Source organism: Rana temporaria, chromosome 5, assembly GCF_905171775.1.
Source record: "Rana temporaria chromosome 5, aRanTem1.1, whole genome shotgun sequence".
Lineage (NCBI taxonomy): Eukaryota > Metazoa > Chordata > Amphibia > Anura > Ranidae > Rana > Rana temporaria.
In genome coordinates, this window is record NC_053493.1 from 303,367,161 (window position 1) to 303,393,395 (window position 26,235).

At 42.1% G+C, this 26,235-nt stretch overlaps 1 protein-coding gene across 4 annotated transcripts in view; it reads right to left on the reverse strand.

Moving 5' to 3' along the window:
- OSBPL1A (oxysterol binding protein like 1A) overlaps positions 1-26,235 on the reverse strand; it is a 199,417-nt gene that overhangs the window by 17,113 nt on the left and 156,069 nt on the right. For 3 of the 4 annotated variants that reach the window (XM_040354079.1, XM_040354080.1, XM_040354082.1), the window contains 4 exons: positions 19,894-19,969; positions 5,114-5,248; positions 3,587-3,684; positions 1,776-1,958 (listed from right to left, as the gene is read on the reverse strand). In XM_040354079.1, the coding sequence (XP_040210013.1) occupies positions 1,776-1,958; positions 3,587-3,684; positions 5,114-5,248; positions 19,894-19,969 (492 nt within the window). The remainder of the gene's footprint in view (positions 1-1,775; positions 1,959-3,586; positions 3,685-5,113; positions 5,249-19,893; positions 19,970-26,235) is intronic. The other variant, XM_040354081.1, reaches the window with a different exon arrangement.

Sequence of the window (26,235 nt, forward strand, 5' to 3'; positions counted from 1 at the left end):
AAACATGACTACAGTATTTTTAGGAAATGCACGTGAAAGTAATCAAACTGTAAATACTTCTATTAGGAACTTTATTTTGATATAGAGTTTATTACATATGCTGGCTCTTCTTTTTCCTTAAAGCGGAGTTCCACCCTAAAAATGTACTTTCTATTAACAGCTTGCCTTTAATGTAAAAAACAAAACAAACAAAAAAAAAAAACCCTTGCCTGTTCTCTCACTATAATCTCTTTTTACATGCCAAGGGGTCAAAATCCACACCAAATTTCACCAAAGATTCACACATTTTCCAATTGGCCTCAACTGAAAAAAAAAAACGTGTCTCTTGGATGACAGTTGTGTGACTCTTGCGTGAAAAAAATAATACGTTTTTACCGCTACTCTACTCACCCTACTATTACTGTATTTAAACTTCTATTTCCTATGAACTAGCTTAGGGATCTCATCTAGTAGTAAAAAAGCCAATAAATAAAATACTTTCCGTCAAGAAAGAAACATCCAACATTGTTTTCTAACTGTCCTTTGTCTTCTTGTCACTCGCACCCCTCAAAAAATTGTTGTATGAGCATTAATACAGGTAGTAATACAAAATCTTCCCAGTGGGGTTACAAAAAAATGTAATAAAAAATTGATAAAAATAAACTTTAACTCTTGGCTCATATGAAGTAGGCTGAATGAGGCTAGATGTCATTCAACCCAAGAAAGTGGGTAAGTATTGTAACAAGTTACTTTTTATTAAAAACCCTGCAGCATAGGCGTGCAGTGCCAATTACGCCTACTGCCCAGGCATCCCCTCGTGTTGGCTTGTTTAAAGCCCAGTACACACCACCCCTGGGTTGAATCAATAAAAAGTGATTACAGCAGGTCAGAGCTGCTGTAATAACAATCTGATGTTAGTACAGCAACCTCCCCTGCTGTTCTATTATGCCCTTTGGGGGGGGGGGGGGTCGTCCCTCTATCAGAACAGTCCAGTCAGCTCTCAGCCATGGGTCGGGAGCCAGTCGGAAGACCTTTTACGTTCACGAGCCTTCGACAGAAGCCAGTCAAACGACTAGCTTTTGTTGGACTGTTTGCCAAACACGGTCTGAATGTAGGCAGGTTTCTATTGAACTGCCCGCCATTCGGCGCATGTGTACTAGGCTTTAGAGTGTCTAACTGTCCTTTTTAATTTATTTTATACCGCAGAGAATACAAAGCAAGACGACTCACAGTTTTGACTTCACTTTTAAAGTAGAACTCAAGCCAAGAATAACAAGATAAAAAAGAACATATAATACATAACATGAACATAATAGTAACAAAATAACGATACATTGAAAGATAAAATACCAGTTTTTGTTGCAGAATTACTCTTCAATCCAAACAATTCCCCTACAGTACTTTTTTCTGCTGCTAGATGTCCTCATTCTGATTGCCAGCTTAATTAAACCCACTTTCTCTGACCATAGATTGTCCTAGACCTAACCTGGCCTACAACTGAACGTTGAAAGAAGAAACAGCCCAGTGATAAGCTCATCTTTCTATCACTGCCTTTTCCTCCCATCAGTATGCATCATATCAGCACGTGAACTGATTGGCTTCTTGTACTGCTTCTTCCTCTAACTCATGCTCTGCTGTAAAGGGGCTGCAAGAGGATAATACCAGGTCAACTTCAAGCACTTACATTGCTTGCATTTACAAATCTTAAATTTAATCATATATTGATGATTACAGAACTGCATTCATTTGAGTCTTCAATATCTGCCTAGCCCTTAGCTTTATACAAATCTACTTACTTGAGAAGTTCTAATGTGATTATTCCTTTGGGTTCGGCTTCAACACTCTTTCCCCAGAACTTAAGTTTAGGGTATATTGATCCATGAAAAACAAAGTCATGGTTAAGGCCTTCAGCATGGAAAGCGCTAATTGGTGGGTGGTGGCTGACTTGTTCGGAAATTAGTCTAAAGCCAAGATCCTCACTAAAATACAAAAACCATACAAATGATATCACAATGTACACTTGGGCGTTTCATATACATAGGCAGTACTTGCCACCCCCCTTTTCGAATACTTAGGGGTTTATTTACTAAAAAAAAATGGGCTGTTCACTTTGCAAAAAAAAAACAAAAAAACTGCTTATTGAATAGGGTGAAGCTTTGATGACCATTTTACAGGCAGACGAAGGGGACCCCCCAGGCACTATTTTTAAAAGAATGTTTGTATTTTTATTGTAGCACTTTAACCACTTTAAAACCGCACGCCGTCATGTGACATCCAAAAAGGGGATCTGTTATCCCGGGTGGACGTCATATGACGTCCTGTACTTTGTGCGGGGATATCTGAATGATGCCTGCACCTAGAGACATCATTCAGATATAATGTTCTTCTGGCGGCGATCCTACGCTCCGTAAGAACGATCATAGCGGCGGTTTTCCTTGCATGCGATTGGGAATTTTGTTTAAAGTGAAATTTCACCACATTCACTAAACTCTAGGAAAAATTGCAAAGTGAACAGCCTATTTGCCTTTAGTACATCCACCCCTTTGTGTAAAAAAAAAAACAATGACATTTTGCTCTATATTAATTAGACCTAAGATTAGGGGGCAACTGTAGACACGTTAAATAAATATGCAAATCAAACATATACCGGTGTTGTATTCGAAGTGCTCTGTTTTAAAGAACAAGTAATGTTCTATAATTGTTGTAAATCTTTGGGAGAAGTGGAGCGATATGGTGATGCTCCTGTGTGATCATGATAGCTGCAAGACCTAATGCCCTATGTAATTTGACAGGCCAGTGACGCAATTCCGCATTCATAAGTGCTGGTACCAGGAATACGAACTAAGCTGTGCAGAACAGTCATTGCAGGGTCTGCAGAAGCTCACATTTATACATAGCATTCTAAGTACACATAACCTAAGGGTATGTAAATGAAGTCCATAATTATTATCTTGAATGAAATACCCCTTAAACACAATTCTACCACTAGAAAAGCAGACTGCTTGAGAATATTAGAATATATTATTAAAGCGGAGTTCCACCCTAAAGTGGAACTTCCACTCATCGGATTCCTCCCCCCCTCCGGTGCCACAATTTGCACCTTTCGGGGGAAGGGGGACAGGATACCTGTCAAATACAGATATGCTTCCCCACTTCCGGGAGTCTGGCCGCGGCCATGACGTCACCGCGGGGCTCCCTCCTCCTCCCCTGGCCGCCGCGCTAATAGGAGAGAGGAGCGGGCCTCGCGCATGCAAAGTAGGGTTCCCGGCATGAAGACGAAAGGCTACACTGCCGGGTTCCCTTACCTGCAAAGGCGATGGCAGCACCCGACAGCTGATGGGAAACATCAGCTGCGGTGCCGAAATCGAGGGACACCAGGACAGGCAAGTCTCCATTTATTAAAAGCCAGCAGCTGCAGCTGTGGACAGTTATCAAGTGACCAAAAGGAGGAGGTGTAGATAGAGATATAACATGATATATATTTCTATGTGAGATTAGGATATTAAAGCAGACATTGGACTGGTTACTGTGGGGAACAAAGACCCGGCGGTCAGAGATACTAGTGAAGTTGAACTGCTATTGGTCATGGTGTGAACATTTCTCTTACCGTACTAGCTCAAATGTTTCCCCGAGGAGAGGATTGAAAGGTTTCCCTGTGCGTTCCCATTGTGATGCAACTGCTGAAACTGCAAAGGCAGCAACACACTGTAAGAAAGATGAAAAATGTGAAAACGAATGCATCACAGGCATGTGGTAAAAGAATGTTACTAATACTAGATGATGCCTAATGTAAAAAAGGCATTTAGGCCAGGTAGTATGAATATTAATACTGTACACTGAGCATGTCTGCATTTATAGTCACATTTATTGTAAACAGAAAACTTCCTTTGCACTCATTCAGAGTTCATGTTTCAGGATAATTAGCTATTCTAGTACAAGGAACACTAAAATAATGACAACGTATCAGGTGGTGGTAATGGTAAGAAGCTGGGTGATGCCAGCTCTGGCTTTTACATACTAAAATTGGTTTTATAAAATGGAAAAAATGCTTAGGTTAGAACTGAAAATATTTTTTTTGGGGGGACAGTGTTGACCATGACAGTTGTCTGTTATCAGTTATAATCTATGGTTTGTGTAGGAATTTATTGACATTAAACTACATCTACAAACAGCAAGGGACATCCTTTAGAATTCTGCCAGGCCTCCCTACTGAAATGGTCGCTGCTTGCGCCTATTAAATGTACCCATTTTTCAATCTGTCAGAGACCGGCACTACGGGTCTGAGGCCGAAGGGACCATATTGCACTTTTCTTCCTCTGCGCGCTTCCTCCCTGGTCACACAGTCAAGCGCCTATATATTTTGTACTGAAGCAGGCAGAGCCTGATGGGACATTGAGAGACTAGTGCACCAGGTCTACCTTGCTGTTTATCAACAGCATACAGCAATGGAAGGATCCATAGCCACTATTCAGTCCAACCTGATGGGGAACTAATCTTTTATTTGCCGATCAGGCTCTGCCCACCAAATAGGTGCAGAGGTCATGGGGACTAGTTCCCAATCAGGTCTGTCACCACGGCTTTATTGAATTGCCCTCCAGGTGTTTTATGTGTACACTTTGTACTGCAATAAGGAGATACCATAGTTCTATTAAACAAGAAAAAATTTCAACTTTTTTCATACTTTAACACCCTTGTAAAATAAACACAACACTATTAAAGGATATCTGTGTTATAAGCAATATGAAGACTGCTATTGCCAACATTCCAATATTAGCTGCCTGCCTCCGGCTTCTCAGTGATTAATTCCAGTGCATCAGCAATATATCCAGGAAACTAGCATTTTCAGAAGATGATCAGACGTGGCAGTTCATACATTTCTCCCATACTGCTTTTAAATAACCATTTGTAATACACACAATGTCTCCTGAATGTAAATGAAAAGGACAAACCCGATTTAGCAGAAACCTGCCAACCGTGCCCTGTGCGCTTTTATCACAAAACACAGAATAAAAGCAAATCAATCCATTTCTATATGTTCCAGTCTCTTTGATATAGACAAAAATGTTAAAGCCATTATTCAGGCTTGTATCCCTAATAAGAGGCAAATCTAAAAAAAATACTATTCATATATCACCTGCATTCGTTCCACAGGGTCAGAGCAGCGGCTTGCTTTATGAATGAGGTAAGTGTGCTCCATGTATTCTGAGAGGCGTTGTAGAAAGCTCAGCGGCTCATTGAATATAACAGGCATTGTGATTTTTGATAATTCCTGTTTGGTGCAAGAAAAGAACAAACAAAAGATACTATTAAAGTCATTACATACGTCTCAATTGCTAATTTTTTTTTTTTTTTAGGAACTCCTATTTTAATCAGGCATTAACAGTATATCTAATTAAAAGTAATACAAATAAAATAAAAAAAAAGGACTACACCACTAAGAAATCCTACACAGTTTTAGTCAATGAAATGTAAAAAATATTTTTTTATTTTTTTTAAAGATGATGTATGGGGTATGTAAAAAAACAAACAAACAAACAAACAAACATACTCACCTCCACACTGCAGGATCGGTCTGATGCTGCAGCTATCCCCCACCAGCTCTAAGCCCAAGAACTGATCGATTACATGACGGCTGATCGCTTAGCTCTGAGTCTTCTTAGAGCAGACTGACTACGGTCAGTCAGCGCTCCCTGCTCTAACACCCCCCCCCCCCCCCAGCATCTACAGCAGTGGGCAGCAAGGTGAATGCCAACAATATGGTTGGGGTCCTTCCAGAGCATGGAGCTGCCCATACTTTTCTTTTAAGACCAAGAGTGGTTATGGACTGGAACCTTTGACATTATGCAACTAGCAAAAAGAGGAATTTTGACTTGAAATTCCATATCTTGGGGTAAAGTACAGGAAACAGGCAACGTATTCATACACCATGGGTTATAGGTACGAACCCATGCATAGGTTGCCTGTTTCCTTTACTGTAGGATTAAAGAGGAGGTCCAGTCCCCCACGAAAAAAAAACGTAGCTGCTGACTTTTAATATTAGGACACTTGCTTGTCCTGAAATGCAGCAATGTCAGGACCCCAGCCAATGTTTCCATCAGCTCACAGGTGCTGCCGCCGCCACTGGCTGTAAGGGAAACCAACAGTGACAACCAAGCCATTCCCCCCTCCACCTGAAAGGTGCCAAATGTGGCACCAGGGGGGGGGGGGGGGGGAGGAAGCAGATAAGCAGAGCTTCCAATTTTGGGTGGAGCTCCGCTTTAAGATGTATAATTTATACCAATTACACTCTGACTATTTTGTGTGTATTTTGCATATAGATAGTGATGCAGATTCTTGGTTACTGGTCAAACATTTGGGATGCTGGTGTTCCAAGATTGTCAAATGTTTTTCTAAACACCAATTTATCATAAAGCTGAACTCCAGGCACAAGACCTGACATAACAGTACTAAACAGAGAACATTGATCCATTTTATTGATTCTTCTCCTAAGGTCTCCATCACAGTAACATACACGATTACTATATATAGTCACCCTGACAAGTTTAGTTACAGAGAACACCACTATTTTCATCAACTGCTACCCCAAAAAAGCTTACCTTGTAGAACACCTGCAAGATACAGACCTTAAAGCGATTGTATCCGCCTCTTGCACATTTTTACCTACAGGTAAAATAAGGCTTACCTGTAGGTAAAATTAATATTGCCTAAACCTGTACGGTTTAGGAGATATTCACCTTGCATGCAGCTGCTGACCCCAGTGGCGCATGCGCTCTGAAGGTGAGGCGGATGCTGCAGGAAAATCAGAGCTCCTTGCTGGAGCCACTCACAGTGCCAGAGCCGTGAAAGCGGAAGAATTGCAGAGGCAACATGTCAGCTCCCTCAACGGTGACCAGGAGGCGGTGCGGGCGCTTCGTTCTAAGGTAAGTATTTCATAATGAGTTCATTATGCCTTTGCCTTACAGGTTTTTTTTTTTTTTTTTGGTCAAGGCATATAACAGCTTTAAAAAAGGAGAAGTACAGCCAAAGCTCATTTGACTATACTTCACCTGTGTGCTGCACTCCTGCGACTCGTTTTCAGAAGAGAGCGGGCTGAAGTCCGCTCTTTGCCGATGTCACAGATCGGTTCAGGCTCAGCCTCTCAGCGAGCCGCTAAGAGCTTGAGCTGGCCGCTCCGACCCCCTCCACAGCCCAGCTCTCCAGTGAGCGAGGAGGTGACAGAGCAGAGAGCTGACAGTCTACAGCTCTCTGCTCATGGAAAATATTTCAGGCTCACTATTGAGCATTATCAAACTTATTTTATATCATATATTTTAAATTGTAATTTGATTTCCTTAGGCCAACCAAAGATGGTTCAAATCTCTGCTGGTTCAGCAGGGACTGGCCGAGATTTGAACCATGTATAGGCAGGCAAATTATACTCAGGTTTATTGATAGATCAACTTGGTTACAACCAGCCTGTCAGATTTTCCCTGTGATTAATGCCAGCGGCTTTAGCCACTGGCAATAAATCACTGTATGTTCTCCCGGCAGGCACGCTTCCCCACCGGGAGAACACAGTAGCTCGACCGGAGGGATTTCCCCCATCAACACAGACAGTGTTTTTAAGCGAGCGAAAGAAATCGTAGCGTCTATGGCCGATATAAGGTTCTACAAAGATAGTGAGAGGCTGCAATGTCTTGCCTACCCTACTTATGCAGTTAATGACCAAGCATATCGTATACCTTCTGCTTACACATATTCAGCAGAGATTCAAAATCATTAGACTACAGGCAGCCCAGAATTTGGACCCAAGTCTATAGCCTCGTACACACGATCAGTGTTCCCGACGGGAAAACTATGAGGAGAGATTTTGGCCGAGAATCCCGGCTGTGTGTATGCTCCTCTCAGTTTTTCCGATGGGTAAACTGTCCAAAAACGGTTGGACAAAAAAAAAAAAAAAAAAAAAAGAGAACCAGTTCCTTTCCCCCCCCGTTTTGGAAGTTTTCCTATGGGAAAAACTGCAATGGAATATACACACGGCCGGGATTCCTGGCCAAAGCTCCATCGCAGTTTTCCTGTCGGGAAAACCGACCGTGTGTAGGGGAAAAACTGAACCTTCGGAAATACCGTACGTGTGTACGAGGCATAACACAACTCAGTAATGGAATTTAAGCACCACATTTAAATCCTCCCCACAACTTTTATTCCCCACAATACCTTCCTGCCCTTTTTTTTTTTTTTTAATCCATGCTCCCAGGTTCCACGAGAATGCTAGAACTGATTTCCATGCTTCAAGTAACTGTCAGGACTATAAACCAATAAATTCGCCTGACTATCCATAATCAAATTACAGGTTACCATGTGGGAATCACAACTGATAAATCAATGAGAGCTGTGTGTCAATCTCCCTACCCAATAAGCTCCAAAATATAAAACTTTTATTCATACATAGCTAAAAATAACGTATGTTGGCAAAAAAAATTAAATCATGAACCTACATTTAACCCTGCATCCCCTGATAATATAAAGCGCATCAAAATGTGAGCCCCCCCCCCAACCCCAAAACTCAATATGTTTCACCGATAAAAAGCCTTTGTCCGGAGTAAAAAAACACTTTTTGCTGGCCAAAGACTAGAGCACTTTTTGCGATTTGGCACTGCGTCGCTTTAACTGACAATCAATTAATTGCGCGGTCATGCGACGTAGCTCCCAAACAAAATTATCCCTCCACAAATTGAGCTTTCTTTTGGTGGCATTTGATCACATCTGCGGTTTTTATTTTTTGCGCTATAAACAAAAATAGAGCGGAACTTTTTGCTATAAATATTATCTCCCCAAAAAATGTAAAAAAAAAAAAAAAAAAAAAAACACAAACACAAACACACACACACACACACACACACACACACACACACACACACACACTACGTATTCTTCTACATATTTTTAGTAAAAAAAATAAAAAAATTAAAAAAAATCACAATAAACTTAAATTGATTGGTTTGCACAAAAGTTATAGCGTCTACAAAATAGGGAATAGAATTATGGCATTGTTATTATAATTTTTTTTATTTATTTTTTACTAGTAATGGCGATCTGTGATTTTTTTGGGACCATTGTCATTTTTACAGCGATCAGTGCTATGAAAATGCACTGGTTACTGTGAAAATGACAGTGAAGGGGTTAACCATTAGGTGGCGCTGAAGGGGGTTAAGTGTGCCCTAGGGAGTGCTTCTAACTGTAGGGGGGATGGGCTGTGTGTGACACGACAGTGATCACCGCTTCCGATTACAGGAAGCTGTCACTAGAAAGGCTGGGGAAATGCTTGTTTACATAAGCATTTCCCCATTCTTCCTCACCGTGACATGATCGCGGGTATGCCTGCGGACATCGAGTCCGTGGGACCCGCAGTCGGGGGCATGCAGCTCGCGGCGGGCGTGCACATCCACAATGCCGCTTCTTCAAAACAGGACGTGTATATATATAGGTCCTTTTGCGCAGCCTTGCCATTCTGCCGACGTATATCGTCGCACGGAGGTCGGCAAACGGTTAAATTAAGTGTTTTAAAACACAAAACATGTGCAATACCCCTATCCCATGGACCCACCTGTAGGTGCATGATTTTACATTTATGCCATCATACGTTAATTTTAGCTATGTACGAATAAACGTTTTTTTTAAACTGTCAGAACTGCCAACACATTTCAAGAAACCATCGAGTTGCACAAAATGATAATTGTACAGGTAGACTGCTTATTGTAAAACTAGCCAGTTAGAAAATGGAAGAATGACTTTTCACTTTCAGGTTGCTAAAAGACCTATTGTTGGTACAGAAGAAGCACAGACACTCCCATTGAACATTTGGGGAGCAAACCCATAAATGCAACATACTTTAGCTTTTGTGATGCACTTATCTTGGTATATAAGCACTTAGTTATAGCCCAACTTCTGGCTATTATTACATTTACCAGCTGGGTCAATTGTCTAGCGCAGGGGGTCTCCAAACATTCTAGACAAAGGGCCAGGTTACTGTCCTTAAGACCTTAGAAGGACCGGACTTTGGTCAGTGGAAGGCAATGCCCTGAAGTCAGTGGGAGTAAACAATGCCTCAGGTTTGTTAGTGGGAATACATAAAAACACTATAAATTACATAGTGACTTTGGTCAGTAGGAGATGAAATGGTGTCCCATTGTTGGTATTGTTGGGAGAAATTATGCCAGTTGCAGGTATCAGTTTGAGAAATAGAGCACCATCCCCAGTGCCAGTGGGAGGATTAGTGCCCCATCGTTGGTGATAGTGGGAGAAATAGTATACCGAACGAATCGTTCTCTTCGTTCTTCATCCTCCTCCGATGCTCACCGCCAGGACTTTTCCAGAGCCTCTCCAATCCTATGGAACTCCTTATCCCAATCTGTCCGATTAGCTCCTACTCCATTAGCTTTCAGACGATCCCTGAAAACCCTCCTCTTCAGAGAAGACTATCCTACCCACACCTAACAACTGTATTTTTATTTCCTCTATCTGATCATCCCCCACAGCTATTACCTTTTGTGCCACTTGACCCTCCCTTCTAGATTGTAAGCTTAAACGAGCAGGATCCTCTGATCCCCTCCTGTATTCAATTGTATTGTTAATGTACTTTCTGCCCCATGTTGTAAAGTGCTGCGCAAACTGTTGGCGCTATATAAATCCTGTATAATAATAATTATAGTGCCCCATTGTTGGTGTCAGTGGGAGAAATAGTGCCCCAATGTAGGTGTTAGTGGGAGGAATAGTGACCCAAGGGCCAGATAGAGGCAAGCAAAATGCCACATTCGACCTGTGGGCCGCAGTTTGGAGATCACTGGTCTAGAGGGTAAAGGAATTGGGTACAAACACTTACCTTAATCTTCACCCTTCTGTTCCCTTGTTAGGGAAAGTTTTAGTTAACACTGATGTTAGTCAAAAAAATGTCAGGCTCTCAGGCAAATGCTATCACATTATCATTGCTGGCACAGTTATAGGGTTTCTATTCTTTATTAAGAAGAAATGTTCCTGTTTGGCTAGCATGTGCCCACAGCAACACACAAACTATCTCTGACACTTCCACAGAGTGCTGGTGAGAGCTCATTGTCCCAGTTCTTGGATATGTTCATGTCCATCTCATTTTGTTACCACATCGCCACTCTTCATCATATGAAGTAAATCAACCAGCGAAATTTCCTTAAAATTGGTGCCGTTTAGAATTGAAAACTGAAGTGGAGTATTTACTGGAATTTTCGAGAGATACAAGGAAAGTTTGCCTAACTCTCCAGCATCTACCGAAAACTGATATATACTGAAGGTTTACAGTGTATAGAACCAACTTTTTTAGCGTTGCTAGTATTTATTTCAGTGGTGCATTTAAATGTACTTTTTCATCAATATGTGCCACCAGCGATCATGCCTTAATATTCTTTAGAAAGATTTTTCCAGGGACATTGTAGACAACAGGTCTAAACTAGAAGGTTAGTCTGGTCTGTGGCTGTCTTGGTAAGTGTGCACTGAATAAATGACGTGGTTAAAATAAAAACGAAAAAAAAAAAAAAATTCTGGAGGTTAGGAAAATTAAGTTTACATTTTTTTGCCACTGGTGTTAATGACAAGGCACATTCATTCTACCTGCAAAATTAGATACCATTGATATGTAACTGTCTAGGCTTAGAGATAGAAATTAAGGCAATGGTGATATGACTGGTTACAGCGCTACATCTGTCTCATTCCCAAATGGTAAATTCACTTTGAACCACAAGGGCTAGTATACAAGACTTATCCAATATGCTTTTGCCCTGTGGTGCTTCTCTGCAGGATTTTCATGGGCAGAGCGGGTCACATTATGAATGCAGCCTCACAACATGGGCAGAAACTGCAAGTCTATTGTGACTCAATACATTCTTCTGCCCAAGTGTCTGAGACTTTGTGATGGACTAGACTGTATACAATCACCACCACACCAAAGTTTGCCAGACCAGTGGCATGAGTTTTTTGAAGACTTCATTTTTTTTGGGCACAAATTTGCCACAGGTGTGAGAAACCTTTTCAGTGTTTAGACTGATCATTTACTGGACATCAGTGTTCCTGATTGTTGCCACATCAGACTAAGGCTGGGTTCACACTACGGTTTTCCCGTCCGTCAGCCGCATACGATTTATATGAAAAACCGTATGCGGCTGAAACGGACGGGAACGTATGGAACCGCACATATGTGCGTTTTCCATTGACGTTAATGTTAAAGGAAAACGTATGCGTTTGCCATACTGTTTTAAAAACGGCCGCAAAACCGTGGTTGAACACGGTTTTGCGTACGTTTAAAAAACGTTTTGCCAGCAAATCGTACGCACCCGGATGCATCCGATTTGCAATGCATTGTCTATCTATACGTTTTCCCGTCCGGGCCCGTACGTTTTCAATACTGAAATCGTATGCGGCTGACGGACGGGAAAACCGTAGTGTGAACCCAGCCTAATGCTGCCAGCAACAATTTTTCCTGATGACCGCCACACCAGTCCCAGCGTCACCAGACCAGTTTATGACAGCAACAGTGCTCCAGATCACTGCTAAACCAGTTGCAGTGTCATCAGGCCAGTGTATGCCAAGAACAATGTTCCTGATCTCTGCTACCCAAGTACCAGTGCCACCAGACAGGTTAGCAACAGTGTTCCTGATCGCTGCCTCACCAGTGCCAGTGTCATCAGGCCAGTGTAAGTCAGGAACCATATTCCCTGATCGCTGCTACACCATTCCCAGTGTCCCCAGACCAACGTAAGCTGACAACACTGTACCCGATTGCTGCCAGACCAGTGTAAGTCATCAACAGTGTTCCCGAATGGCTGCCACACCAGTAAATATGGTGCCAGGCTAGTGCAGTCAGCAAAAAGGTTCCCGATTGTTAGCCACACCAGTGCCAGTGTCACCAGACCCAGTGCAGCCATGAACAGTGTCTTTGATTGCCACCACATCAGTACAGTGTCACAAAAGCCAGTGCAGCCATCAGTGTTCCTGATCACCGCCACACCAGTGCAGTGTTACCTCTGCCTGCTGCCTGTACTGACCTCTGCCTGTTTATCGACTATGTTTCTGCTTGGTGTCTAAACCAATATTTGCCTGTCTGCTAACCATGCCTCTGCCTGCCACCAGTACTAACCCATCTGCATGTCCCACTCACTATGTTGGGGCGAGACACCAGTCCCAGCAATTTCCAGCAGACAACTGCACTCCTAGAACCACATGAGCTCATTTGTTCTTCCTTTTTTCAGCCTCCTGTACTTCCTGGCCAGCAAACATGGCATTTCTGGTTGAAGCCATGTACCTGAAGGCTAGGCTTGCTGGGCTTACAGAAACAGAGATTGCAGCATACAGGTAATACTACACAAAGTGATACTTCCTGATAAAGGGGCGATTGTATCTTGTGTATCACAAAAATCAACCAATGTCCAGTACATGATCAGTCTAAACACTGAAAAGGTTTCACACCTGTGGTCCCATACCAAGGAAGTGTAACAAAATGTGTTTTGGGGGGGAAAAAATAGTCCTCCCTTGGAGTGTACACAACGTGGACAAGATCACAATAATCAATATCAAAACAATAAATAAATGAATAAAGGGTACCCACTTCACATCAAAATAAATGTAATCTTATATCTTATGAATCTGGGTACCATATATTGCATCCATTTTGATGTGAAGTGGGTACCCTTTAGGCATTTATTAATTGTTTTGATATTGAGTATTGTGATCTTGTCCACGTTATGTACACTCCAAGGGAGGACTATTTTTATGGCCCAATAGAATAACCCCTTGCCGCCAAGCGTACGCACATATGCGTTCTCGGCTTTCGGGGGTTATACCAGGATGATGCCAGCAGCTGCAGGCATCATCCCGGTACTGTTGTTTAGAGCCGGCTTTCCAGTGGTAACAACCGATGCGGCTAAAAGCCGCTCAGTTGTTATCCCGGGGGAGCAGGAGGGGACATCCCGCCACCTCTGCCGCTCTGACAGGGCCACCTGTCCCACCGGGAGACCCGATTCACGATGCGCCTCTTCCAGCACCTAGCCACAGACTGGAACGGCTTTGTTCCAATCTCCTGACTGTAAACACGGAAGCGACGTCACGTCACTTCCTGTTTACTCGGCTGCCAATGGCTCCGGATTTAAAAAAAATATGCAGTATTTAGAATCGCTGTTTTTGGCAATCTGAATACTTTGAAGTGTAAAGGAGGGATCGGCGGTCTTTTAGAGCCCCGATCCCTCCATAAAGAGTACCTGTCACCACCTATTACTGTCACAAGGGATGTTTACATTCTTTACATAGGAACACATTATCTGTTGGACAATTTTTATACTATTTTTTCAATTTTTATTCTGGCTTGTTGCCCGGTCAACTGGTTTTTGCAATTATTTCTGTTTATACTTTTTTGGCTTTTTGGTCACTGTATACAGAGGTTCCTATTGCACAGATTCATGCTTTATCACTTACTATTGACTCATGGAAGCCATTATTTTTACATTGGATGATCTCCTTTAGGTCACGGGTTCACATTTTACAATATAAGTTTATATAAGAGTGTTTTCTGTCACTTTAGTGGGATTCCCTACTGTTAGGTACCCCAGGTATCGCCACTACCCCACCTGTGTTTTATATTATTTACCAGACTCATTTGTGGAGCTTTTTTAGGGGGGCAGCAGCCTTTCTTCTTTTTTAATCCTGTCCTAAGCGCGGTACTTTTCCTGTTTTACATTTGTACTGGGTGAAAAGTGTCTACGAGATTGTGCGTTGATGTTCCCTTGGAGTCACTATGGTGACTAAATAAATGGCATTTGGAACCACTTGAAATGCAGCCATTTCTTCTTTGCCTTGGCTATACCTACAGAGGCGGCCAGGGGTAGCACTCTGTTGGAGGTTCCATCAGGCACATCTAACTCACCTGGAGCAGCGAGTTCTCTTTATCTTTATTCTGATCAAAAGAGCCCGAATATGCCGAGTCTTTTTGCCCAGCAATTCCAATCTTAGAAACCGTACCACAGCTTCTCTAAATAAAACATGTTCTATGAATGGAGGGGGCAGACCTTTCAATAATCCAGCGGTCTGCCATTCTTAGATCATGTTTAGTTCATAGAAGCTGTAGTACGGCTTCTATGAATGGAGTAGCTGGGTGGAAAGGGTAGGTATAATTGGACTCTTGATGACAGTCTGTGACAGCTCCATAGTTGTATTAACCCCGTTCACATCAGAAGATTACAGCAGTGAAGGTGGTGGCATAGATGGAGGATGATTTCAGCTAAAAGAGAAGGCATCAGCTGACGGGATATATTCTACTGACTGAAAGTTATGACCTTTGTGCCGATTTCTGTGTTTTTTATTTTACACTTAGGCTTTAATGAACAAGAAAGAAATATGAATGTTACTGGAAAGCCTCTCATTACCCCACAAAGGTATAATATCTACGAAGGAATATCTGGACGGATGAAGATAAAAGACTGACAAATTCCTATTAAAGAAGCAAAAATGGTGTTTGGACTGTGTAACATCTATTTAGATGGAGGCATGTACCTTATGTGTCCTAATAGACACAATGGCAGGAATAGAATTACATGCGTATAAATAATTACTGCCATCACATCACTACAGTGCCTGCATACACATTACCTTTACAGCCACCAATACACAAAATAAAATTTCCCTCCAAAAGCTAAATTAGGAATACAAATTGGCTATCAAATTACCAATCAAAGCATGTCTAAACTTTAAAAACACCAATAAACCTAAAATAGCGAGTTCCATATCTTACTTATTTAATACCAGGTATTTATATTAGTACTGACAATTTACACTTAGCCTTACATATTATTGTACATTCACATTAGTTCCTGCCCCCAAGGAGCTTACAATCCAAGAGTCTGACCACATTTGCATACATAGACATTTTAAAGCCAATCTAGGCAGGAGCAAAGCATGTCTACCTACCACCTACCTACCTGTTTTTTGAGCGGAAAAAAAAAACAGAATACCCAGAGAAAACTCACACAAAACACATGTACAGATATGCATGAAAAAAAGAATCTAGTCTTGCACAAAAGCAGATTTGCTGTATTAAGTCTTGCCCGAAGCCTATTTTTGTAAACTATCGTCCATATTATAAAAAGCATGGCCATCAACCAGCAGATTTGCTCATCAACCATTAGAAATGTGTCCATCTTTGAAGGCCTTTAGTGCCACCAGGGCGTGCTATGATTTTCTTTCTGAAAGAGGGGTTCAACCCATTAGTGGTGAACATTCCTTCCCACTTCTGAATGAATAATGCCAAGCGACGCAGAAAATTAGCTTAAGGAAGTGTTACTTATTGAAGTCTCGTTATGGTTTCTAAACAGGCCAACCATAGTGTTCAGTGCTAGAAGTGGTCACATCTAAAGCTCACCATACAGGAAGTTTGTTGGCTTTCCACAAGAACACGGCTACCTTAGATAATAGTATTACTAAAAATTAACTGAACTCTGAAGGAGGTGGTGCCCAAAAAAGTCAGGCAGAAGGCAAAAAGATTAGCCTCCACTATGGCCCGTGGAATCCCTGAAGTTGATCTTACCCCATTACTGTTTATGTGGAGGCAGCCATCTTTGCTTTCATGTGTCAGAGCCAACAGCAGGAGCATCCATATTGGCATGCAGGGTGCTGTGAGATCCAACACTGCAATCACCCTCCGCATAATACAGTGATTGGCGATGTTTTATAGACATCAAAGACCAAAAGGTAAAAGGCACAGAGCTTGGGGGGGGGGGGGGGTACACTCACTACCACAGAGCAAGGGGGGGACCACCACTGAGCAGCAAGGGGCAACACTGACCTTCACTAATCAGCAAGGGGGAACAAAGGGGGCATAATGGCCATAAAAGGGGCACACTTACTACCAATAAAAGGGGCTACAGACACTAACCAACAAAGAAAAGGAGCACAGTCACTAACTACCCTGGGTATTTTTTCCTTGTGTTCACCCCCAATGCCAGGCACTTTTTCCTCCAACTGAACACCAATGTTGGTATTTTTTCCTCCCCCCTCAAAAAAATAAAACACAAACACAAGTCTTTTTTTCTCCCTCTGATCACTGATACCAGATATTTAATCTCACCCTTGGTCATTAATGTAATTTTTTTCTCCTGCTGGCCACCAATGCTTTTCATTTTTTCTTCTCATTGACCACAGACACTGGCCATATTTTGCTCCTGTAGTTATAAATGACCAACAAATTACAAACCCTTTGAAAAAGTCAGGCGATCGCAAGGCAACCAGAAGTGATGTTCCGATGTCCATGAGCGAGGGGATCAGGTGAGATGCTGTCTAAGTGGCATACTAGCGGTTTTTCACATGTCCTTAGGAGATTTCATGGGCTTTCTGATATAATAATTTTGTGAGTGGCATTCTGTTGGAATTTAATAGCTGTTTTTTTTTTAAATTACACTATTGGCTTTCCTTTTCCTTATTCCTGGGGTTTTGTGACAAGCTCACTAAGGGGAGAGTGGATGAAGAAACAGATCCGTTGGAGGTTATATTTAAGTCCAAAAACGCTATTGCTCATAGTTCAGATAAGCAACTAGAGTTGTGAGAGTAAGGGAGCGAGGGGAGTGTGTCACCTGCCACAGGGGGTTTGAAGTGGATTGCATGTGCTCATATCACAGGAATGGACTATATGATATTGTGTTTGTTATATGATATTGGTGGAATGGACTATTGTGAACTCTTATATCACATGGAAACTTTAAAAAGGCACAGGTGTCAAATACAAGGCCCGTGGGCCGAATCCGGCCCTCCAGGCCATTTTATGTGGCCCTCACACCTCTCCTACAGCTGCTGGAGAGCTCCAGCCCTCCTCTGAGCCTCTTCCAGACCCTTACTTTATGCTGCTACTGGGAAGAAGCTGGATGCATTGCTTGAGAGCAGAAAGTAAGGGGGATGCACTGTGATGTAAGGGAGAGTGGGGGACTCAACTTCTAATGGTGGGGTGGCTCTTGACCTCTAATGTTAAATGGGGGGGGGGGGTGCGCTGGACATCTAAGCTTACAGATACAACCAGCCCTTTTGAGGGCAATCATAATGCTGATGTGGCCCACAATGCAAATAACACACCATTGGTAGCTTATAGAAAATACCTGGGAAGGAATACAGCTCACATGAAGTGTAATTGAAATTAAAAATTAATTAAAAAAAAAATAATACTACTGCAGCCACCATATCTAGGGACTATACAATGCAATACATAACATTTTTGTTCTTGGGTTTAGTGAGTAAACATTAATACAAACTAGCTCATGTAATATCCCTGTCCTGTAACTTTTGACACCCTTGTTGACAAAATGAAAAAGCCCTTAATCAGCCTCTTTCATCTTCCCTTGGTACCTTTGCCCTATTAAAAACTCGAACCGTCTTATTCTCCCATCCGGCTCCGTGGTATAATTCTCACCTACGCTCAATGAAAGCGGTCTCACGGCGACTGGAGAGAAGTTGACGCAAAGCTGGCCTGACTGTCTATTATGAAGCATGGAAAGACTATGTGTGTGTGTCTATAAGGGTAAACTTGAGACTGCAAGATCAAAATTTTCTCTCCCATGCTATAGAAAACAATCTTAGCAACCCTAGACAACTCTTCTGCGCCATCGACCAAAAATTAAAACATCACAGTCCCTCCACACTATCTGCTTCAACACAGCTCTAGCATTCCTAGATTTCTTTCTCCTCAAAAACATACAATATAAGACACCACATTTATTACTCTCTCACCATAAAACCATATTTCGAGTCTCAGAATTGGCTTTGAAATGGATTAAGGCCCCTTTCACAATGGGGTGGGAGCCGCCGTGGCGGTATAGCGCCGCTAAAGATGGCGCCGCTATACCGTCGGATTTGCCGCGGGATTCGGCCGCTAGCGGTGCGGTATTAACCCCGCTAGCAGCCAATAAAGGGTTAATACCGCTCGCAATGCGCCTCTGCGGGCGGTATTACCGCGGTTTCCCATTGTTTTAAATGGGAAGGAGTGGTGAAGGAGCGGTATACACACCGCTCCTCTCACCGCACCAAAGATGGTAGCTTATCTATAGATGGCACTGTACTTGAGCTTCAGTCTAAATTGAAAAATCTAGGGGTGATATTTGATGCTAGTTTAACCTTTGAGCCTCATGTACAAAATGTTGTCAGAACATCTTTCCACTTAAGAAACATTGCTCGGCTGCATCCTATGCCATCATACACTGTAGCTTAAAAGCAGATCCACACAATTGTGTTCTCCTGACTTGACGACTGCAATGCTCTACTTGCTGGTGTAACTAAATCCATTATAAATAAACTTCAATGTGTTCAAAATTTTGCAGTCAGAATCCTGAATAGGTCTGGTACAACTGATCATATTACCCCTATCCCGAAGACCTTGCACTGGCTACCCATCAGGTTTCGCATAGACCAAGATCCTCTTGCTCACCTAATAGGTTCTTCATTGCTTGGCACCCTATTATCTCTCTGAACTTTTTGTCAAACTTACTCCACACCTCATAACCTCCGCTCCTCAAATTCTGGTTTACAGTGTGTCCCCCCCCTACTCACCTACACTCAATGGGGGACAGAGCCTTCTCCTGCTACGTTCTAAAACTCTGTAATTCACTTCATAAGAACATCAGAGAATCATCTTCTCTAAACTCATTCAAATCTAAAAAAAACTTCTCTTTAGACACGCTTTCCTTAATTGTCCCTTTTGCCTCATGTTATGTTAACCCGCTTATTGCTTGCGTTTTATTCGTAAAGCGCTTTGAGAAGCCACCTTTAAAGGCGCTATATAAAATAAAAGTTATTATTTCATAGAAAACAGCAATGTACTTTACACAACATTTTAAACTCAAAAGATAACCAGAAAAATAACATAAGAAATAGGTAAATGCTTACCATTCCAATGCATTTTCTTAAAATACTCCAAATACTAAAATCGTTTCTGGAAAACATTGGTGATGGTAAACTTGTTCTGAAGAAAAACAAAAGATGAAAAAAAGTTAGATAAATTCTCAGGGGCCTGTTTACACATAAATGTGCATTAAAATGCATAAGAATGCTCGAAAAAGGGGTGTGTATTGCCTTCCATTGACATGCAACAATGCATATTTTTATGTGTTGACACGTGTATGAAGTAAGGGACAAATAGAGAGAGACAAAACACAATTTTGTTTTGGAGAGGCATTGGCAAACGGGATGTCTAGTGTAAAAAGCCCCAATCATTGTCACTGTACTAGCTATACTAAGGAGGAGAAGCAGATGAGGAGATTGGTGCTATTGAGTGCATCCATTGATCACACAACATGAAAGCAAAGGGCAGTTTTGGACTTTATACCAGGACTTACAATGTCACTCATTTACTTCTATGTACCCTGCCATTGAGACACCTCACTAGCCAGCTTTCCACTGCATACTTACTACTTCCCCTCTAAGATGGCTGCCATATGGGCCTTTGAAAGGGACAAAATGTAAAAATACTTTTCTTTTCTCAATAGACTTGTGTTGAAGTGCATTTATGTGCGCTGCATTGTGCAATATACAAAATACATGTGCAAAATACATACATGTAGCATTTTAACACAACACACTGCACATGACACCAGGGTTGTGGTGTGAACAGGACACATAGGCCCGGATTCACGTAGCACTTACGTCGACGTATCTCGAGATAAGCCGCGTAAGTGCACATATGCGCCGTCGTATCTATGCGCCTGACTCTGAAGGCAAGATACGCCTGAAACTAGGCTTCATCCGACCAACGTAAGTTTCCTACGCCGTCGTATCGTGGGCGCATATTTACGCTGCCCGCAAGGGGTGCTCCCATTGATTTACGATTCTAATATGCAAACGATTCACGAACGTACTTGCGCCCGGCACATTAATATACGCGGTTTACGGAAGTCGTACGTCCGGCGTAAAGTTAAGACTCATAAAGCAGGTGCAAGTCAGCAGCATCAATGCAAATGGCTGCACCAGGGACCACAGCCGTCGTTTTTTACGTTGTTTACGTAGTACGTGAATAGGGCTGGGCGTAGGTTACGTTCACGTCATAGGCAGTGATTCGACGTATCTTAGGCGTTTGTTCCGACGTGATTCTGAGCATGCGCACTGGGATACGTCCATGGGGCGGCGCATGCGCCGGTCGTTATTCATATCTTTATGGCGCTCGGCCCATCATTTACATGGGGTCACGCCTCATTAGCATGGCTCACGCCCACTGCGACATACGACGAGATACGCCGAGGGAACCCAGCGTAGATTTGGGAGCAAGTGCTTTGTGAATACTGTGCTCGCCGCTCTGCGCTACGTCGGCGTAGTGTATATTCGATACGCTACGCCAGCATAACTATGCGCCAAAGTACGTGAATCCTGGCCATAGAAAACAATTGTTTACTATGTCTCCTTGCGGTGACCTGCATTCTTCCAGTGCGGTAAAATGCAGGTCACTGCATTGCATGTGTGAGCAGGGCTTAAGGGAACCAACAACTCTATATTGAGTAATGTACAGTGTCAGTGTATATGTGCACGTTATTTTACTGCAGAGAGAATATAACCATATTTTGTATATTTAAAGTGTCCCTGTACTGAAATACAAGGAGTATAGCCAAGGGTAAAGCAGTATAGTAGGCGCTATACCATGCCAGATCTTACTTTCAGTTCAAATAATTGTCAACGTGCGCGTTAAAGTTTCCTACTTCCAGTGTATGTAAAGAGTAGGCACGCCCTCCCCTCCCCTACTAATGTAACGGCATTCAGTGCCTGAACAAACAAAAAGTTAGTTTTCACGGGATCTTCTGGCTCCACTGGACCTTTAACGAGAATTCTGGCAAAGTTTCAGGTAAGATCTGGCAACTTCTGATGGCTACTGTGCAGGTGCTTTTTTAGTTTTATACAGGGCAGTACACAGTTGCTTGGAGTCATTTATATAATGTGGACATTATGTAATTAATGCAAGTCTCTACCAAGCCAGCAAATCTTTTGGGTTTGGATTTTCAGTGGAATCTATTGAACAAATGAATGCAGTGCAAGCACAAGGAGTACCTGATCAGCAGATCGCAGGTGCCATGCAGGACTCTCGCAGACTTCTCAGGTGCATCTGCCTGCTTGTACCTTGCACAGGTAGGCAGATACACAGTGACAGGAAGAATTCATGAACTTAAAAAAGTATTCATACCCCTTGAAGTTTTCCACATTTTGTCATGTTACAACAAAAAATGTAAATATATTTTATTGGGATTTTATGTGATAGACCAACACAAAGTGACACATACCGTATTTATCGGCGTATAACACGCACCCTAACTTTTAAGACGGAAGTTTTAGGAAAAAAAAATCCACATCCCCCTGCATATAACATGCAGGCACAGTTTACCCTCTATTTTCAGGGTAAAAAAGTGAGTGTTATACGCCAATGAATACAGTAATTGTGAAGTGGAAGGAACATGATAAAAGGTTTTCAACATTTTTTACCATCATACTCTGACTGACAAATACTTGGTCATGCAACACTGTACCCAAATAAATTTGATATAACCTTTTTGAGATCGATAGAGCTTTTTTTTGGTAGTATTAACCACTTGCTTACTGGGCACTTAAACACCCCTCCTGCCCAGAGCAATTTTCAGCTTTCAGCGCTGTCACACTTTGAATGACAATTACTCAGTCATGCAACACTGTACCCAAATTATTTTTTTGTCCTTTTTTTCCCACAAATAGAGCTTTCTTTTGGTGGTATTTGATCACCTCTGGGTTTTTTATTTTTTGCGCTATTAATGAAAAAAGACCGAAAATTTGGAAAAAAAATGATTTTTTCTTAGTTTCTGTGATAACATTTTGCAAATTATTAATATTTCTTCATAAATTTTGGCCACAATTTATACTGCTACATGTCTTTGATAAAAATAACCCAAAATTTTTGGAAATTATTTGGTCTGTGTGAAAGTTTTAGAGTCTACAAGCTATAGTGCAAATCATAAAAAATTGTCACATCTGATCACACCTGATGTACTGAAGGCCTATCTCATTTCTTGGGACCCTAACAAGCCAGGAAAGTACAAATGCCCCCAAAATAACCCCTTTTTGGAAAGTAGACATTCCAAGGTATTTATTAAGAGGCATGGTGAGTTATTTGAAGTTGTGTTTTTTTCCCACAATTCTTTGCAAAATTAAGATTTTTATTTTTCATTTAAAAAATTTCTCAAAATTGTCATTGTAATAGCTTATTTCTCTCACATGGCATGTGCATACCACAAATGACACCCCAAAATACATTCTGCTACTCCTCCTGAGTAAAACGATACCCCATGTGTGAGACTTTTTCACTGCCTGGCCACATACGGAGGCCAAACATGCAGGGAGCGCTATTAGGGGTTTTAGGAGCATAAATTGCACATCTAACTAGTTGACTACCTATTACACTTTTGAAGGCCCTGGAACACCAGGACAATGGAATTACCCACAAAGTGACCCCATTTTGGAAAGCTAATACCCCAACGTATAATCTATGAGGCATAATGAGTCTTTTGAACAGTTTATTTTTTTCCAGCAGTTTTTGGAAAATGTGGAAAAAAAATGAAAACGCATTTTTTTTACACAAAGTTGTCCATTGATAAGATATTTCCAACACATAGCATGTACATACCACAAATGACACCCCAAAATACATTCTGCTACTCCTCCTGAGTAAAACGATACCCCATGTGTGAGACTTTTTCACTGCCTGGCCACATACGGAGGCCCAACATGCAGGAAGCGCCATCAGGGGTTTTAGGAGCATAAATTGCACATCTAACTAGTTGACTACCTATTACACTTTTGAAGGCCCTGGAACACCAGGACAATGGAATTACCCACAAAGTGACCCCATTTTGGAAAGCTAATACCCCAACGTATAATCTATGAGGCATAATGAGTCTTTTGAACAGTTTATTTTTTTCCAGCAGTTTTTGGAAAATGTGGAAAAAAAATGAAAACGCATTTTTTTTACACAAAGTTGTCCATTGATAAGATATTTCCAACACATAGCATGTACATACCACAAATGACACCCCAAAATACATTCTGCTACTCCTCCTGAGTAAAACGATACCCCATGTGTGAGACTTTTTCACTGCCTGGCCACATACGGAGGCCCAACATGCAGGAAGCGCCATCAGGGGTTTTAGGAGCATAAATTGCACATCTAACTAGTTGACTACCTATTACACTTTTGAAGGCCCTGGAACACCAGGACAATGGAATTACCCACAAAGTGACCCCATTTTGGAAAGCTAATACCCCAACGTATAATCTATGAGGCATAATGAGTCTTTTGAACGGTTTATTTTTTTCCAGCAGTTTTTGGAAAATGTGGAAAAAAAATGAAAACGCATTTTTTTTACACAAAGTTGTCCATTGATAAGATATTTCCAACACATAGCATGTACATAGCAAAAATTACACCCCAAAATACATTCTGCTACTCCTCCTGAGTAAAATGATACCCCATGTGCGAGACTTTTTCACTGCCTGGCCACATACGGAGGCCCAACATGCAGGAAGCGCCATCAGGGGTTTTAGGAGCATACATTGCACATCTAACTAATTGACTACCTATTACACTTTTGAAGGCCCTGGAACACCAGGACAATGGAATTACCCACAAAATGACCCCATTTTGGAAAGCGAACACCCCAACGTATAATCTATGAGGCATAATGAGTCTTTTGAATGGTTCATTTTTTTCCAGAAGTTTTTGGAACATGTGGAAGAAAAATGAAAACGCATTTTTTTTACACAAAGTTGTATGTTTCTAAGATATTTCCAACACATAGCATTTAGATAGCAAAAATTACACCCCAAAATACATTCTGCTACTCCTCCTGAGTACAACAATACCACATGTGTGAGACTTCTACATAGCCTGACCACATACAGAGATCCAACATGCAAGGAACACCGTCAGGTGTTCCAGAGACACATAGTATGCACATACCAAGAATTACACCTCAAAATACATTATGCTGAGCAAAGCGTAAACAAAAGATTACCTGTGGTAATAGTAGCGCAGTTCTACAGCAGGATAGCACTGGTCCAGGCAGCAGGCAGGCACTTGGTCAGCAACGTCCAGGCAGGGATACTGTCCCGTCAGGGTTAGTGCAGGTGGTCAGTTCATGCAACAGGCAGAGGCATGATGGCATAGGTCCTACAGGCAGCAGGCAGAAGTAGGGCCTCGTTCAGGACAGAATGGGGACAGGGGTAGAGGCTTCTCCCACCCAAATCTCTTTGAAGCCTCCGGGCAACCAGACCCTAATCTAGGATGAGAAAACAAAAAAGTTTTCTTCATCCAGAAAAACTTTTCTGGCGCCCCTCACATATGTGAGACCCCTGTGTTCCCACTAGTTCAGTAGCAGGGTACAAGATCAGTCCATGAGGCAGGCAAAAACAAGGTCAAACAGTCCGAGGTCAGTTCCAGATCAGGCAGAGGCAGTACAGAATCGTTAGGCAGAAGAATGGTCGAAAAAACAGTCCAGGGTCAATTCCAAATCGGGCAGAGGCATTACAAAATCGTTAGGCAGAATCGTGGTCAAAAAACAAGCCGGGGTCAGTTCCATATCGGGCAGAGGTATTACAAAATCATTAGGCAGAATCGTGGTCAAAAAACAAGCCGGGGTCAGTTACAGAGCAGGCGGTGGCATAAGGGGTGTGAAGGTGTGTGAAGGCAGGAACGGAGGATTAATACTTTAGTTTGGTGTGGTAACGGCGAAAACAGTTAATTATACAGAGGCCTGGTTGGGAAGGACAATCCACACAATGGAAAGATGTGTCTCGTCTGACTCCATCACTGGCGCATACCTTGCATTTTTTTTGACGTCGTCGGCCTGTTTCTGTGGGAGGGATTTTATCGGGAAAATGACGTTCGGCGAGACGACTTAAAACATCAGATCGGATGGTTTGGGGTGGGCCGTTCGGGAAAATAAGGGCAGTGATAAGGTCCTCTTGGTAGCCAAGGAACTGTTTGGGGTTTTGGGTGGAGTTGCTGTAAATTACATAAGAATTGTATATGGCCAATTGAAAAAAATAAATGGCAACTTTTTTGTACCAATGGTACGTTCTTCTTGTAGCAAGATAGGGTTCAAGCATCTGGTCGTTGAAGTCGACCCCCCCCATAAACAAATTATAGTCCTGGATGCAAGTGGGCTTTCGGATGGTGGTGCCACGCCTTCTGCGGGTTTCAACGACGGTATCATTATGGATGGA